This window comes from Equus asinus, chromosome 14 (genome assembly GCF_041296235.1).
Source record: "Equus asinus isolate D_3611 breed Donkey chromosome 14, EquAss-T2T_v2, whole genome shotgun sequence".
Classification (NCBI taxonomy): domain Eukaryota; kingdom Metazoa; phylum Chordata; class Mammalia; order Perissodactyla; family Equidae; genus Equus; species Equus asinus.
In genome coordinates this window covers 38,958,961-38,976,881 of record NC_091803.1, presented here as the reverse complement: position 1 = coordinate 38,976,881, position 17,921 = coordinate 38,958,961, and the positions used below count along the sequence as shown (strand labels likewise).

The window sequence follows — 17,921 nt, the reverse complement described above, 5'->3', positions numbered from 1 at the left end:
TTTTTCTTTGTTTGAAGGTAAAAGTTTTCCCACGATGCTGAGCATAATTGAGGTCTAACATATTTAAGGTATTCTATAGTTGAGGTATAACTTACATACAGTGAAATACACAGATGAGTTTACAATAGTGCAGTTGTTGAAATATACATACACTCGGGTAACCAACATCCCGGTAAGGATAAGAAATATTTTCATCATCCAGTAAGTTCCCTCATGTCTCCATCCTCTCAATGCGGTAGGCCCATCCCCCTTTAAAATTCTTTTTAATTGAGATATAATTGATATTTAACATTATATTAGTTTCAGGTGTATGACATAATGATTTGCTATATGTATATACTGCAAAATGATAACCACGATAAGTCTAGTTAACTCCGTCACCACACGTGATAAGAACTTTTTTTCTTGTGATAAGAACTTTTAAGATTTCCTGCCTTAGCAACTTTCAAAAATGCAATACAATATTATTAACTATAGTCACCATTACATGCCCATGACTTATTTATTTTATAACTGCAAGTTTGTACCTTTTTCCCACCTTCACCCAATTTGCCCTTCCCGCTACGTGCTCTCCCAACCACCAACCCAATCTGTTGTGTTCTCTGTATTCATGAGTTCAATTTTTGGGTTTTTTTTGGCTTCATCCCCATCTCCTTTTAATAAGCATTTAATTTTTCACCCAACAAATATTTACCTAACGTCCGGTAGTGCCACCAAGCGCAAAGCAGGACCTTAACTATATATTTGATAGCATGTGTGCATCTGATTAAGTGCCCTTATTAGCAATAGATTTATAAAACAAAATTTGTTACTGCCTTACCAGAGCTAAGCCCTGTCTTAGGTAGAGGGGACAGAGGTGACCCCGGCACGGTTCCTGCCATCAATGAAAACAGTGATGGATTTGATTGGGGGTAAGAAGGCTTCCTTGGAATCTGTGACTCAGTGACTGGGTTGGGCTTGTGTCCACCCACACAGGAAGATCTGGGCTATATCACTCTTTCCAGATGACAATGACCCCAGCTCAGAGGGAGAAGAAATGTTGTCATCCCGGGCGGGTCCTCCTGAATTTTAACTCCGTAACTCTTCCCCTGTCACTCCAATTTCCCCTCTGTTGTGAGTGATGAGGGAGCAGAGTTCATATCCACAGGGGGAATGTGGCAATTTGAGCATCCTTTGGCCTGCCTGGGAGGCCAACCGGAAATGTTTAAATGGGGCCGGATCTGTGCTCTGTAATCATTCTGATCACAGACTGTTCGCTGCGTCTCCTCCCAGCTGGCAGCCTGACATGTCTCTGGAAATTGTACAGAAGTGTTGAGGACTTGGTCTTTCCAGGTAGATTCCTAAAAAAGGAAAGGGGAGCCAGTAGCACAGGCCGATTGGTCAGGCCTCCAGCCAATGGGCAGTGGCTGCTGCACAAACACGTGGGTAGGTTTGCCCAGCTTTGAGTAAAACCCAGTCTTACGGAGAAGTCTTATCAAGGACACTGGGGTAGGACATAGCCAAGGTCATTCTCACCATCCTTTACTTTATGAAAGGGGTCACCATGGGGTTCTGCTACTCCTGTGAGATTCCCCCAGGGCTCATTTGGCTCATCTGAAATGAGACTCAATTTGGAGAAACTGATCTATGACCAAAATTCTAGGCATTATGGGATTTTCAAATAACAAGCTTGATCCCTTTAGCCTTTAGGGGAATTTCTGTACCTTAGGAAAAGTGACTCCATGGAGAAACTTGAATGCATTCCTTCATTCAACAATAATTTTCAAACACAGACTATGTGCTAGGGTAGTCCCTACCCAGCCTGGGCCTGCCACCGAACGTTTAAAATTGCAGTCTGTAGAGCCTGCCCCAACCTTAAATTGGAGCTAACAATGCACTCCCATTTTCAGGAGGGCAATTGCAGTAAAACAGGACCAAAACTGATCTCTTCTCAACAGAGTGTTGTCATTAGCTAAAGCGACCTCATGTAACTCAAATTTCCCTTTCTTTCTTAGATGGTTGAAATTTAGAGCCAGGTTCACCACTGAAGATTTCTCTCTCTCCCTTATGTAAAACATCTAGGCCTTTTTCAGGAGACTTCTTTTGATCCCCTGTTGGGCGTTATCTTGATCTGCTTCAAGGCCATGCAGAAAGAGGTGTGCACATAATTGCACTTGCAAATTTGGTCCCTCGCTCTCTTCCCGGGGTCCCCTGGGGCCTGCCCCCCTTGGAGGCTGCAGCTGGGGCTGCCAGCAGCAGCTGCAGCTGGGTGTGAGGGCACAGTGAACACGGGGAGCCAGCAAACAGATCAGCATCTCTCGATTGTTATTTTTTTAGGAAGTTCTGATGGTGACTGGGCAGTGTCGACACTTAAGTCACCAAAAGGTACCGTACGGCTTTTTCTAGCCCTTTTGTCCAGGTGTTGTTGGATTTGACATTAATCAGTGAAGGCACAGAGAGTCCTGATGTCTGTGTGTGACCCATTGCACACGTGTGTCCGTGTTGGATGGACCTGCAAGTCTGTCTAAGTTCCAGCGTGTAGGTGTTTTGTGTGTGTGTGGGGGGGGGGGGGGGGGGGGCCTGGTGTGGTGTGTCTGTGCCTGGGACTGTTGTTGAAGAATTTCTACTTCTCAATATTTGTTGCCTGAAAGGAAATATTGCTATCAGAAACCATCCCAGGTAAGACAGCCAAGACATGTTAGTTTTTCTCAGAAAACTGCACAGGCAAATAGCAAAACACAAGGTAAATTAAAGCAGGGGGAAAAACACAACTTCTGAGGGAGATCAGCAGAGTCAGATTATTGGCCCAGCCTTTGGGGAATGATCAGCCGTTTAGGGAATAGAATGCTGTTTTCAACTTTCCTGAGGTAGCATGGTGAGCTGGTCACCTTGAGTCTGTGAGTTAATGAGCTGGGTGACTGGACCAGGAGGTAGCTGCAATTTATTAACTCCCTACTATGTGTCAGGCAGAGTGCTGGGCCCTTTACATCATGTTATCATTTAATTCCCCAGTGACCCAGCTGTGAAAGCATTGCTATTCCCATTTAGAGATGAGGACATGGGTGTCTGAGCGAGGATGTCTTGCTTGTCTAAAGCCACATAGCCTGTTAAGTGGTGGAGCTGCAATTTGAACCCTAGTCTGTTTGACTGTAATACCTAAATTATTTCCCACTGGGTTGTGAGGGGAGCAGTTCTTTCCAGAACAGATCGGTGACTTGGTTCTCTTCTTTCTTCACGCCTTATGCTTTGTTGATTTGGTGGTGGAGAGAATGTAGCTGACCCAAGGAGGTGAAGATAGAACTCTCTAGTGACCTTGAACAGAGGGAAATGAGAGGACATTGCAAAGCTCTAGGTGGGATACTAGCATGACCATTTTTGCATTCTCAAAAGATAGTTCTGGTTTCCAAGTGGAGACAGGATGAGGGGAGGTAGACTGGAATTGGGGAGACCCACTGGGAGACAATTGTCCAGGTTGGCAGTGACCTGAACTGGGGTAGGCAGAGGATGGAGAGAATAAAATGGACTGGAGGGATAATTGAGAGACTGCAGAATGCAGTGAATGTGTGCATGTGAGTGGGGAGGAGGGAACAGCGGGCTGACCAGTGGTTTTCACATTGGAGCCACTTGAGCATGCATCGGCGTCCCCTGAAGGGTTATTAGAACCCAGATTCCTGGGCCCCATCCCAGAGCGTCTGATTCACTAGGCCTTGGGTGGGGCCTGAGGGGTTGAATTGCTAACAGGTTCCAAGGTGATGCTGATGCTGATGCTGCTGGTCTGGGGACCACACTTTGAAAACCACTGCAGTAGGGAAATCTTGCTGGGAAACTAAGACCCTTTGCTTGGGTCTCCAGGTATCTCTCTGTGAGCTGAGGGCTCTGCAGAGAGGAGTGTCATCAAGGTCCCAGAGGCTCAGAAATGACCTGAGTGCTGTGGGGACGAGAAGGAGAGAAGGGGGCCACACTGTATTCCAGTACTGGGAGAGGGCACTTGAGACCCACGTACGTGTCTAATGAGAATCCCTTGACTGCCCAGTTGTCGCCTTGAGAGAGGCAGATTTCTGGGTCTTGCATTAGATAATAACTGTTCACATGTCAACGTCCATTTTTAGAAATGCAAACAATTTGGAACATGACAGACCTACTAATTTGAGGCATAAACTTTTTTTTTCCTCCCCTGTGAAAAACAAAGCCATTATGATTCCCGTGACAACATTTGGAGGCAAGTCAGCATCCCTGTCCTTGTATCAGCCTGTTGTTGTCTGATGCATTTAGAAAATATTTCAGGACGGGTCAAAAACAAGGGTGTGGAAGCTGTTTTTCTACCCAACCAGGCTAATTGCACCCATCCTGCTAAACTTAGCACCTTTACGATTCCTGCCTTGTCTGGGGCGGGGGAAGAGGGGTCGCAGAGAGGGCTGGGCCCACTGATCTTCCTCTAGTTTCTCTGTTCAACCTCCAGTCCTGAGTCTACAAGAGGCATGATAACAAGTTGGGGTGTTTTTATGGCCGCCCCTCCTCCCACACCCTGCCGCCTTCTTGAAAGCGAGACCCAAGCAGGGCGTGGTGGGCCTCAGACACACCTGGGTTCCGATCATGGCCCCATCATTTTGGACTCCTGTTCCTTCAGCAAGTCATTCAACTTCTCTGAGCTCCTGCTTTCTGATTCACAAAATGGAGATGATACTGTCACCTATCTCCGAGGTTGTAGTGAGGATAAATGGGATAATGTGTACAGCACATGTCACAGTGCCTGGCATATGGAAAGTAATAAACACAGGAAGGCTGTTACTGGTATTATTATTACTATTATTACCAGGTGAGCAAATGAAAGGCTCTGAAAAATCTCGTGGTTACAAAAACTGTCAAACTCCGTATAACCCATCATTTCCCGAACACTTTTGACATCTGATCTCTTTTCTCTTCAAGAACACAAGTTATCTGAACATCCATTGGCACGAATGTTGCAAGGAACCCACTTTGGGAACAGAGGGCATGAGCAGAGAAGTAGACACAGGGGCAGGTGTCCCCTGAGGAGGTTGGTAGCTGCGAAGGAGAAAAGACAAGGTCTCTGAAGATACGTGTTTCCTGCTTCCACAGCATTGATTGTAACTCTTTGGAGGGAAACCATGTCTGCCAGGACAGGGAAATGGCAAACAGGTCACACCAGTTGGCACTGTTCATTTTTTTGCTGCGGGAGGTTTCCTATGCAAGTCACCCGCTAGTGGTCACTGCTGTTGACCCACCCGTGCCCAGCCCTGGGAACTCCTGCCTTGGAAGACATCACCACCTAAAGCCCAGTGGACTCTCCTAATCGATATGAAGCCATGTCTTTCAAAATCTGTTTATTTTACAAAATGAATCTTTGAACCTGACCTGTCCCTTAGCCCAGTGCTACATTGGGCACTGAACTTGGGGGAAACTGCCAGCACAGTGACTGTGATTTGAATCAGACCATGTGCTCTTGTGCAAGCCGCTCGCATGCTCTGGACGTCCATTTCTACCATTGCCAAAATAGAGGCAATGGCAGTACCCACACTCCATTGGGTTTGGGGGAGTAATTTTTTGAGACCATGCAAGGCATACATTTCAAAGAAGGCAGTGAAGTCAATATACTGTGTTCAGCCTTTCTGCTTTGACAGGGGAGGGAACCGAGTTCCCCTGAGATAAACGAGGTTGCCCAAAGTCACACAGGAAAATGTCATCACACCCAGGCTTCAAAGAATGGCTTCAAGATGTGACCCAGCATTACTGGAGATGCTTGTTAACAAATGTAAATACTGAGCCCACCCACTCCCAAGGAACTTGAACCGCTGGATGTGGGGCCTCAACAGTTTTTCATTTTTCATTCATTTTTTAAATGCACCCTCTGGGTAATTCTATGTACACCCTAAAGTTTGGACCCACCTTTTCCTAAGATCCAATCCTGGATGCAAACACGATTTGCCCGAGAACACCAATTTGCACATGCCAGCATTCTCCAAATATGAATATTTTTGCTGTTTGCTGAAATAAAACTGTTTTCTTAATTGGGGTTTGAGCTGGGGCTGCAGCTGGACAGTTGGAGGAGGTCAGTCTTGGGTTTGGTTTCCTACTCTGCTACCTATGAGCTGTGGCAGAGCAATGTGACAGCCAAATTACTCAATATCTTTGGGTCTTAGGTCTCATCTGTCACATGGCAAAAACTAATATTACTTTATCACCTATCTTTAAGAGGGTTTAAATGACCAAATGTAGGGGGGATGGCTAAAACAATATCTGGTACATGGTAGGTACTCGATACATTCTGGTTCTTTCTTTTTTCTAAGAAAATTGATAGAGCTCAGTGATAAACGTTCATCCAAGAGATGCTACAGAAGCCACAAGGCAATAAAAAATGTGCAATTTGAGTTATAGTTCTGTTGGAGTGCACACACCCTGTGGAAATACCCACCCAAAAGCAACCTTAAAACATTGCTTCATGAAGTTCAGCCTTTTGCAGTTTTCCGATTTGGGTTATTGGCTTGCCGGTGAGCAGTACAGAGCAGGTGGAGGATAGGGAGGTGAATTTTTTTTTTTAATAAAAATCAAATCCCACCAGCTCCTGAGTTTGGCCTCTTGTGAAAAGCACACAGCATGCGCTGGAGTTTGACGAGCTTCCTTAGGAACCCGTGGGGCACGAAGTGAGCTGGAAAAGGGGGTCTCTGCTTTACAGAAAATGCCATCGCCGCAAGATTGCAATAAACATTTTATGAGTTTGAAAGTATGTCCCTCTGAGGCTAAGCCAGGTAGAATCCATTCATTTCAAACTTCCCCAGCACCTTGCACAGTGCCCACAGCACGTAGTAGACACTCAACACACACTTTATTAATAACTTGTTAAATGAAACCGAGCATCCCGTTTTCTTTTCTGAAGAGGCACTGGGAAATAGAGAAATCAACCAAATGGGAGCCAGGAGGCCTGTATTCTAGATCCAATGCAGCTTCTATTCAGTTGGGGGGTCCTTGAGCCCACAGCTTCAGTTGCCTCTCCTATACAATGGAAGGCTTGGACCATTGATCTCTTTAGCCCCCTCTATCTCTGTAAGTAAAGATCCTAGGCTTTGCTCTGATCGGCCTGCCTTGACATATGCCCACCTCTGAACAAACTGCTATGGTGAGGATAATGAAATATGTTATTTGTAGTCACTAGGGAATGAGTGGGGGGTGGGGGAGTGGAGCGGTAGGTCATGCAAACCACATGGATTAAGGGTAGGGGAGAGGTGGACCCTCACCTGAAAATTTGAGGTTCTTTCTAGAAGTAAGGCGAGTGAATGATTGGTATTTGTATCAGTTATCTATTGCCACAATAATGCTGTATAACAAAAGATCTCAAATCATGGCATTTATTTAGATTAGGAGTCTGTGTGCCACCGATTTGTGCTCACATGGGAGGTTCTTCTAGTCTCAACTGAGTTCATCCGTATATCTGGGAGTTGGCTAGATGTTGGCTGATGTTAGCTGGAATGATTGGGGTGACCTGGCTCTGGTCCAGATGTCTCTCATCCTCAGAGAGTGTAGCCCAGACATGTGCTCGTGATGGCAGAGGTACAGGAGAGCAACTAAAATCCAGCAAGCACCTTTTCAAACTTCTGTTTGTGTCATGTCTCCTAACATTCATTGGTCACGTGGATGATCTCAGAATCCAGTGGTGGGGATACAAGATCCTGCTTTATTGGGGTGGGTTCCAAAGTCACATAAAAAGAGTGTGGATATAGAGAAGGGTGAAGAATTAAGGTCATTCATGTATTAATCTAACATAGGGTCCCAGATCTTAGAATTATCTACTTTGAGATGGTCCTTTTCTGCAGCAAATGGGAAGGAGGTACGTAGGATTAAGGATAGTTAACCTTTATTTACTTCATTAAAAAAACGACCAGTTGTATAAAATTTCACCCACTGGGAGGTTGATCAGAAGACGAAAAGACAAGATGAATTTCTGAAAAGAAATATTTCCATTTATGGAGCAGCAATGCAGGAGACAGGGAAGGACAGTGAATGAATGCACAATTTCCATCCGGGACACTTCTGTGTATGGTCAGCCATGGCTGGAGCATGAGTCCATCCACCTTTGTTCAACAGCCTTTTAGAAAGTGGCGCCTGCACAGCAGGACTGCCTAAGGGGAGAGACAAAGGGTCAGAGGTTTCAGAGGTCTGTCGCCAGCAAGACATTCACAGAGGGCTCCCTGCAGCCACGACAAAGGGGCTCATGGTGCAGCCTGGACAGCTTTGGTGCAAAGCCCAAGCCAGCAGTGTTTCAGAATCCTCTTCAGCAAAGGCAGCCATACCTCCTGCTGGGAGCCCTCAGGGTGAAAAAAAAAAAGAGACCAGGCTCCTGGATTCCCCTTTCCAATTTCCTCTTCTTCAGGAAACATGTGGAGGCCTGCAGGAAGAGCCAGGAGCCCTGAGCTTCATTAGGACCTGGTTCAAATGGGATTTTCTGTACTTGGGTCTCTGCAGCAAGACCCAGAACCAGGTGAAACAGGGCTAATTTGCCATAAAGACAAATCTTCCCATCTCCTCCCCGGCCCTCTGCTTCCTGACAAGCCAGGCTTTTTTCCTGCCTTTCTTGTTTCTGCCTGCTGAGACAGCCTCAGGAACCTGTGCAGCTTTCTAGCATGTATTTCAAAAGAAGAGAGAAATGTCTGGGTATTTTTTTTAACAACATGAACTGTCCCACCTTTTACTTTTTAACTTAGCTTGTGAAGGAGAAAAGAAGTAGAGACCCAGAAAATATTCCTACATAACTAAAAAGTAAATATTGTCCTACTGAGCCAAAAGACCTCACAAATACAGTGACTTAAGAGAAAGAAAGCTATTTCTCATGTAATAGTCCCAAGGGGAGTGGTCCAGGTTGGTGAGGCAGCTCTGCTCCAAGCTGTCACTCAGGGGCCCAGGTTCCTCCAACACTGTTGCTCTACCACTGCCTATCATATCGTCCTCATCTGCATCGCTATGGTTTCTTGCTGTCATAGCCTACGGGCAGGAGGAAGAGATGACACCCAGTAAAAGCAATTTTCTTTTAAGCAAATAATGTGAAGTGGAAATTGGACGCGTCATGTTGGCTAACATTCGATTGATAAGCAATCAGCCACCCGGCCAAATTTAGCCCCCAAGAAGGCTCGGGAAATCTAGTTCAGGGCTGGGTGGCTATGTGCCCAAGCAAAAAGGGTAGAAGAGATCTGGGAGACAAGTAGCAGTCTGCTACAACATCTTCCCACATGGGGTGTGCATTTAAGGAGTGCTAGTGCCATGCATGATGGTTTGTGTTTTCACAGTTCTTATCTCATTTGCTCCTCTGATGTACTCTGCAAAGTAGATCTTATTCATCCTCATTTTATATTCTTTTTATTTATTAACCATGACAGCAATAGCAGCTACCATTTATTGAATACCTATTATGAGACAAGGACATTGGTACTTTGCATGTTTATCTTCAATACCCTCAACTGCCTCCCACATAGGCATTGTTATTTTATTTTCAATTTTATGGTGAAGCTTAGAGAACTTGGGTAACTTGGTCAAGGTCTGAAGCTTAAAAGTGGAAGAATTGTGATTTGAACTCAGATCCATGTGCTCTCAAAGTTCGTGCTCTTTCTCCCATTTTATAAAGGAGACTTTACAGCTACAAAAATCAGGTGTGCATTCTTCTGAACATTGCTATATACTATATAAACTCGGTGCACGAAATCCTTCACGCTCTCAAGCTCATTACTTTTTATTGAAATATAGTTGATGTACAATATTATATTAGTTTCAGGTGTACAACATAGTGATTTGACATTTATGCATGTTACAAAACTTTCACTCTGGAAGTCTGGTAACCACATGTCACCATACAAAGTTATCACGATATTATTAACTATATTCCCTATGCTGTACCTTACATCACTATGACTTATAACTGGAAGTTTGTACCTCTTAATCCCCTTCACCTATTTTGCCCATCCCCCCACCATTCTCCCCTCTGGTGACCATCAGTTTGTTCTTTGTATCTATAAACTTATTTCTGTTTTGTTTTGTTTGTTTTCTTTTCAGATTCCACACATAAGTGAAATCATATAGTATTTGTCTTTCTCTGTCTGACTTATTTCACCTAGCATAATACCCTCTGGGTCCATCCATGTTGTCACAAATGGTAAGATTTCATTCTTTTTCATGGCTGAGTAATATTCTATTGCATGTATACACCATATCTTCTTTATCCATTCATCTGTTGATGAAAACTTAGGTTGCTTCCATATCTTGGCTGTTGTAAATAATGCTGCAGTGAACATGAGGGTACAGATATCTTTTTGAATTAGTGTTTTTGTTTTTTTGGATAAATACTCAGAAGTGGGATTGCTGGACTATATGGTAGTTCTATTTTTAATTCTTTGACGGAACCTCCATACTGCTTTTCATAATGGCTGCACCAATTTACATTCCCAGCAACAGTGTACAAATATCCCTTTTCCTCACATCCTCTCCAACACTTGTTATTTGTTGTCTTTCTGATAATAGTCATTGTGACAGGGGTGAGGTGACATCTCATTGTGGTTTTGATTTGCATTTCCCTGATGATTTAGTGATGTTGAGCATCTTTTCCTGTGTTTGTTGACCATGTGTATGTCTTCTTTGGAAAAATGTCTATTCAGGTCTTCTGCCCATTTTTTAATCGGATTTTTTTTTTTTGATATTGAGTTGTATGAGTTCTTTATGTATTTTGGGTTTTAACTCCTTATCAGATATATCATTTACAAATATCTTCTCCCATTCAGTAGGTTGCCTTTCATTTTGTTGGTGGTTTCCTTCACTGTGCAAAAACTTTTTAGTTTGATGTAATCCCATTTGTTTATTTTTGCTTTTATTGCCTTTGCCTAAGGAGACAGATCCATAAAAATATTGCTAAGACCAGTGTTGAAGAGCTGACTGCCTATATTTTCTTCTAGGAATTTTCTAGGAGTTTTGTGGTCTCAAGTTTTCAGATTTAAAAACATATAAGTCTTTAATCCATTTTAAGTTTATTTTTGTATATGGTGAAGGCAGTGATCTACTTTCCTTCTTTTGCATGTAGCTGTCTAGTTTTCCCAACACCACTTATTGAAGAGACTATGTTTTTCCCATTGTATATTCTTGCCTTCTTTGTCATAGATTAACTAGTTAATAATTAAGTGTGGGTTTATTTGTGGGATCTCTATTCTGTTCCATTGACCTATGTGTCCTTTTTTGTGCCAGTACCATATAGTTTTGATTACTTTGTAGTATAGTTTGAAATCAGGGAGCATGATACCTCCAGCTTTGTTCTTTCTCAAGATTACTTTGGCTATTTGGAGTCTTTTGTTGTTCCACACAAATTTTAGGATTATTTGTTCTAGTTCTGTGAAAATGCCATTGGTATTTTGATAGAGATTGCATTGAATCTGTAGATTATGTTGGGTAATATGGACATTTTAACAATATTAATTCTTCCAGTCCATGAGCATGGTATATCTTTCCGTTTGTTTGTGTCATCTTCAGTTTCTTTCATCGGTGTATTATAGTTTTCAGAGTACAGGTCTTTCACCTCCTTCATTAAATTTATTCCCAGGTGTTTTATTCTTTTTGATACAATTAGCTCTCAACCTTATTAATTCTTCTTTCTCTCTCAACATTCCCAGATCTTACTGCTGAAGTCTTGCCTGTCAAGACTCAGGAGCCCAGCATAGGATTCAAAACCAACACTTTGGCTCTTTGTCATCGTTGAAAGTGATTGCTGCTCTCCAAGTGGTGGGGAGGGGATAGTGGAAGCATAAGGAAAAAAATATTGGTTAATATCTCAAAATATGGTCCACTGCATTGTCAGCGAGAGAATCAGTGTGATGTAGCATGAAGAGCCCAGGCAACCACTTTTACCTCATTGGCTTGGGTTGGAGTGGGGAACCAAGTAAATGAGATAACATGTATAAAGCATAGGGAGAGTGCCTACCTTGGAGCAATGATGAAGAAACCTCAGTCTTCTCTTCGTTCTATGAGAAGCATATAGCTCTTTATCCAACCCAATGCTGTGACTGGAGGCCCTCGTTTGGCTGGTAACTGGCCAGCATGCCAGCCAATGCCAGCGCCCCTCAGAGGACGTTAGGCCCACACCTCTTGTAATGCAGTAGCCACCCTGAATTCCAGAAGAATCAGAACCTGGCAGGGAGAGTCCCACATCACCCCCAGCTCCTTTCTCCTGCCCCACTTTAAGCAAGAAAAAGATAAACGTGTTTTGCCTCAGGGGGAATATGGGGCTTCATTCTGCTTCCAGTTGTGATATTTTGATGTTTCCTCTTGAGAATATGATATTTACATTGTGTACCCCAAACCCTGATGTCTTGAGAGGAGGAATCAATAAAAGTGTTTTCTCTACATAATTCTCACTCTGTCCTCCGTTTTCTTTAGTTTTGGAGGAATATTTTCCTGCAGATAGAACCTTGCTAAGGAAACAAGACTATCTTCTACACGGCAAACGAGTGGTTACATAAAGGGTGACTGTTGTAGCCACAAATTCATAAATTCCAGATTACCTGGAATTCAGCCAGGTCTCCCAGCCCCATCACTTGGACAAGTTGCCGAAGCTCTCTAGCCTCAGTTTCTCCATTTATAAAATGAGACTGCTAATAGCACCTAACTCGTTTGGAAATTGAGAGTCTTAAAGGGGGTGACAAATGTAAATTCCCCAGCTGAGTATGTAGAACAGAGCACTTCCTTAATAAAGGTGAGCTTTTCTCAGTTTGCCACTGGGGGCGCTGGGGAGGGAGACCATGTCAATACTCAGCCTTCTGCTTTAATCGAGCAATCGCTTTCACCAAACTCTGCCTCCTTCCCCCAACTCCATTCTACCTCCCCTGAGCTAGGACTGCTAAGGAATATTCATGCCCTTGCAAGTTTTCAGCTAGGGATATGGAGCTGGGTAGCAGCCTGGTTCTCCTGCCCCAGAAATAAAGGAACTTAACCCATGCTTCAGTCCTTTCACCCTTGTAAAGCACAGGTCACTCAGTCTTCTGTGATATGGACTATGTATTAGGGTTCTCCAGAGATAATATATAGATATAGATATAGATATCTCCTATTATATGTATATGAATAGCAGGACATATATATATATTTTACAATATATATATAGAGAGAGATTTATTATGAGGAATTGGTTCATGTGATTATGGAGGCTGAGAAGTCCCGTGATCTACTGTCTGCAAGGTAGAAACCCAGGAAAGCCAGTGGTGTAATTCCAGCCCTGTTTCAAGGCCTGAGGATCAGTGGAGCCGATGTTGTGAATCCCAGTCCAAGGGCAGGAGAAGACTGATGTCCCAGCTCAAGCAGGCAGGTAGGAGGGCATGGATCCTCCCTTCCTCTGCTTTTTGTTGTATCCAGTCCTTCAACAAATTAGATGATGCCCACCTACGTTAGGGAGAGCAATCTACTTTACTGAGTCCATCAATTCAAATGCTGATCACATCCAGAAATACCTTCACAGGCACACCCAGAAATAATGTTTCATCTGGACACCCTGTGGACCAATCAAGCTAACACATAAAATTAACCATCACAGACTAGATGACGAGAAGATGAAACATCCTGCCCCGTTTCCAATAATTTAGACAATCTCATCAGAATTGAAATATCTCTGGTGCTTTCCTTCCTCCATCAAATGCATATTATTGTAGCCCTACTATGTGCCAGACATTAGGCTAGATGTTGAGGATACAGTAGTGAGCAGAACAGACAGGATCTCTGCCCAAATTGGAGCTTGTATTCCAGTCAGGGGAGACAGACAATACACAAGTAACTAAGAAAGAGAATTTCATATAATGATGCAGCCTAAGAACATATTAAAATTGGGGGAGGTGATGACGCCATTGGGGGTGGGGGTACTCTTTTTTGATTGAGTCATCAGGAGGGATTTTCTGAGGAAGGGGCCTTTGATCAGACAACCAAATGACAAGAAGGATCCAGATATGCAACCACAGCGAGGAGCATTTTGGCAGAGAGAGACAACAGCAGGGACAAGGTCCAATGGCTCTAAGATGGCAAGAAGTTTGATGTTTTCAGGAACAGAAAGGAATCCTGTGTGTACTGGGGTGAATAGTGTCCCCCCCAAAATCTATGCCCACTCCAAATCTCAGAATGTGACCACATTTGGACCTAAGGTCTTTGCAGATTTAATCAAGTTAAAATGAGGTCATACTGGATCAGTGTGGGTCCTTATCCAATGACTAGTGTCCTAATAAGAGGGAAATTTGGACACATAAACACACACAGAGAAGACAGCCATGTGAAGCCAGAGGCAGAGACTGGAGTGATGCAGCTACAAGTCACAGAACGCCATGGATTGCTACGATCACCAGAAGCTGGGGGAAGCACGGAAGGAACATCCACTAGAGCCTGCAGATGGAGCACGGCCCTGCCGACACTTTGCTTTCAGACTTCTGGCCTGCAGAACTGTGATAGCATAAATTTCTGTTGTTTCATGCCACCCAGTTTGTGGTAATTTGTTATGGCCGCCCTAGGAAACTAAGACACTCTGTGTTGGGTTCATAATAAGTGCGGAAGAGATGAGTGTGGACAAATAGGCAGAGGCTGGGTCGTGCAGACCTCAAGGGCCACTGCAAATAATTTGGATTTTATTCTTAAATGCGATGAGAAGATTAATCACTCCATTTCAACATATTCTTGGAGCGAAGACAGGGACAAATGAGGAATGGCGAAAGCTTAGGTTGGGGCATTGCTTACCAGGCGAAATTCATCACCTGAGACCCAAGAATATCCCCAAGTGAGAATGAGCTGTAGGAACCCCTCCTTAAGATATCTTTGGCCCAAGGAAAGAAGGTAGGTGGGAGGCCACCTGCCGAGACCCTCAGATGTGCAGCTTGTTTTGAAAACTAGTTATTACCTTGACTCTGTCCGTTTCCACGGAAGCGAGGCTCCATCCCACCCCACACCTGCACAAGTGTCTGCTGCTAATTAAGACAGAGACAGATGGAGGAAGGTACAGTTTAATTTCGCAACCTTGGTTCCTTCAAGGCAATTAGGCTCATTGGAAGGAAAGCACCTTTTTCATTCTTTCTTCCTCTTTTGAAATGAAGAAAAATCAAACTGGAGAGGACTGGTGTTGTTGAAAGGCTCACACATCTGTTTCCTGGTTGGCTTGTCAGCCGTCTGCCCACGAGGTAGTGGGGCTGATTAGGTTAATGCATTTATTAATGGGGCTTACAAGGCCGTTCAGTGAATCTGTTATTTCTTTCACAAGGAGCTTTTTAATATACTAAGACAGGGACCACACTGCATGAAGCCAAGAGTGGCCTGGTAAGCATTTTCTTCCCCTTCTCGATCCAAATCAGAGGGGACCAAAAGAGGGTTGCTAGAAAATTGCATCTCCTGGTTATGGGAACAGTTAGTTCACCCACCTAACGACCAACCACATCCTTGTTGAAATAATCTTGAAAATAACTCTTGGAAGGACAATTTCATGCGTTAGGCAAGAAATCTGTGTCTACTCTGCACTTCTCTAAAACACCTCTGAGTCTACTGGAGGGAGGATGGCCAGACAAATAAATAGGTGTGAATGATATAATCTTGCTTAGAGGACATTAGGTGATCTGGTGACCCCTGGCTTTCTTCACTTTACTGCGCAGATATCTTTTCAGTTTTTTGAAACTTCTATGCTCCTTCCTAGCTCAGGGCTTTTGCAAATGCTGTTCTGTATCAGTTATCTACTGCTACCTAACAAACTACCCCAAGGCTTAGTGGCTTAACATAGCAACCACTTATTGAGCTGGTGATGCTAGGTCAGGTGGGAAGTTCTGGTTTGCTCTGGATTGACTGTTCTTGGTCAGGCTTACTCAGTATCTGGGGTCGAGTGGCAGGTCAGCTAATGGCTATATGGTTTAGGATGGCCTTACTTGGTGTGTGGCAGTTAGCAGGCCGTTGGTTGAGGTGAACGCAGGCAACTGGCCTACAAGTTTCTCCTCCTTCAGGAGGCTAGGCTGGGCTTCCTTCTTCACAGAGAGGCAGGGTTCCAAGAGCCTGATAGCAGAAGCTGTCAGACTTCCAAAACTCAGTCTCAGGATATGCATGACATCACTTCTGCTACAGTCTACTGGTCAAAGCCAGTCACAAGGCCAGGCCAGATTCAGAGGGTGGGGAAATAGACTCTACTTCTTGATGGAAGGAGTTGCAAAGTATTATGGCCATTTTTGCAATGCATCACATGTTCCCTTACCTGGGACGCTGTTTATTACTCTTCACCTTCAGATTGCAACTAAGAGAGCATCCTCAAGGATGCCTTGCCTAACCAGCCTCTCATCCGAAATGGATCAAGGCCCCACTTGGGCCCTTTCATAGGGCAGACTAGGCACTCAACTTGCATGGTAGGTGGGGGCAAGGGAAGAGGAAAGGAGGAAAGACAAGAAGGGTGGTTGGTTTGGATGGATGCCTCCTTTGTACTTAGCAGGTTGCCTGGCACAGAGTGAGTACTCAATAAATGGCTGTTGGATTTAATCCAGTGCTGCTTTCATAAGCCAGGAGACAGACAAAATATATGTATAGATAGTTACTATATTCCAGGATTGTGCTATGCAGCTTATCTATCTCATATAATTTATTCCTCACCATAAACCTGAGATAGTTCTATTATCCCCACTTCACACCAAAGGAAATAGAGGTGGAAGAGGTTAAGTGGCATTTCTAAGGTCTTATAAACTCAGGTGTGTCTGATTCCAGAGCCCACAGATTTTCCTTTCTACTCCACTCTTACCCCAAGTACCAAACACTTTCTGTGCTCAGGAGGTACCCAATGCCTGGTGCCTCAAAAGACCAACTCAAGGTTGGGTGTGGAGAAGAATGTAGATTCTCCATGCAGGACTCCATGATTCCTCTTCCTGGGGGCTTCTCCGCATCCCTGCACTGATAAGGTAAGCATTGAATCCCTCTGTGTCAGCTTTTCTTTAGCACCCTCTGAGAAGACATCACCTTTCCTAACTGTTGGGATGCTTACTTGATAATCAGTTTTCTTGGTCTGTGAGAAACAGGAACCCTCAAAAGCATCCCTTGCTCTGAGCAGAACTTAGACTAGTTGACTGTCTGGAAAGAGGAATATGGGAATGAGTGATTCTGGATCATGACTGAGGACACAATGAGGATAAATGAGACGTTCAATAAGCGACTACTGGGAGGAAAGGGGGAAAGCAGCTTCCACTCCTACTGTTGCCCCAATATCCTCCATGTTTTCATGGTATTTTGCTCATACATTCATTCACTGAATGTTTTTTGAGTACCTAATACCTGCCAGGAAGTAGGCTGGACATTGCTTATGTACTCATGGGCAAAAATCAGTCCTGGCTTTGCCCTCTTGGAACTCTAGTGGGAGAGAGAGAGACAAGAATGATTGAACTGCATAAACAAGTGTAAAAAGGCAGCTATGATCTGTGCCATGGAGAAGAGCCTATCATGGAGGGATCTGACTTTGTCACGCTTCCTAGAAGGGAGGGGTACCTGAGGAGGTGGGAGGCAGCTGGGGATAACAGGAGTAGGGTGGGAGGTCACTTCCCTTTAGTTCTCTACAAAAAACTATGTGCCGGCACCCTGCTAGATGCCGGAGCTGGAACTGTGGTTCTCAACTCTGGCTGCCCATTAGAATCACCCGGGTGAGGGGGTGGGCCTTTAAAAGAATCTCTGTCTGGGCCAGACCCTCAGAGATTTTGATTAAATTGTTTGGGGGAGGGATCCAGGAATCTGAAGGCTTTAAGAGCTCCCCCACGTGCTGCCAGGATGGAGAAGCTCTGAGCAGCACAGATGAAAAGACAAGATCCCTGCTCTCAAAGCACTCACGGTCTAGAAGGAGGAAATAGATGTGAAAATGGAAGGTTATCAGACAGCATGGTCAGTGCTATGAGAGGGAGAGCAGGGGTGGCTGAGGGAGCCCCAGG

At 44.2% G+C, this 17,921-nt stretch overlaps 1 protein-coding gene across 3 annotated transcripts in view; it reads left to right on the top strand.

Moving 5' to 3' along the window:
- SHISA9 (shisa family member 9) overlaps positions 1–17,921 on the top strand; it is a 331,832-nt gene that overhangs the window by 244,891 nt on the left and 69,020 nt on the right. Inside the window, exon 4 of one of the 3 annotated variants that reach the window (XM_014865525.3) lies at positions 2,317–2,364. The exons of the other annotated variants lie outside the window; for them this stretch is intronic. Within the exon in view, the coding sequence (XP_014721011.3) occupies positions 2,317–2,364 (48 nt within the window). The remainder of the gene's footprint in view (positions 1–2,316; positions 2,365–17,921) is intronic. 3 annotated transcript variants of the gene reach the window in all.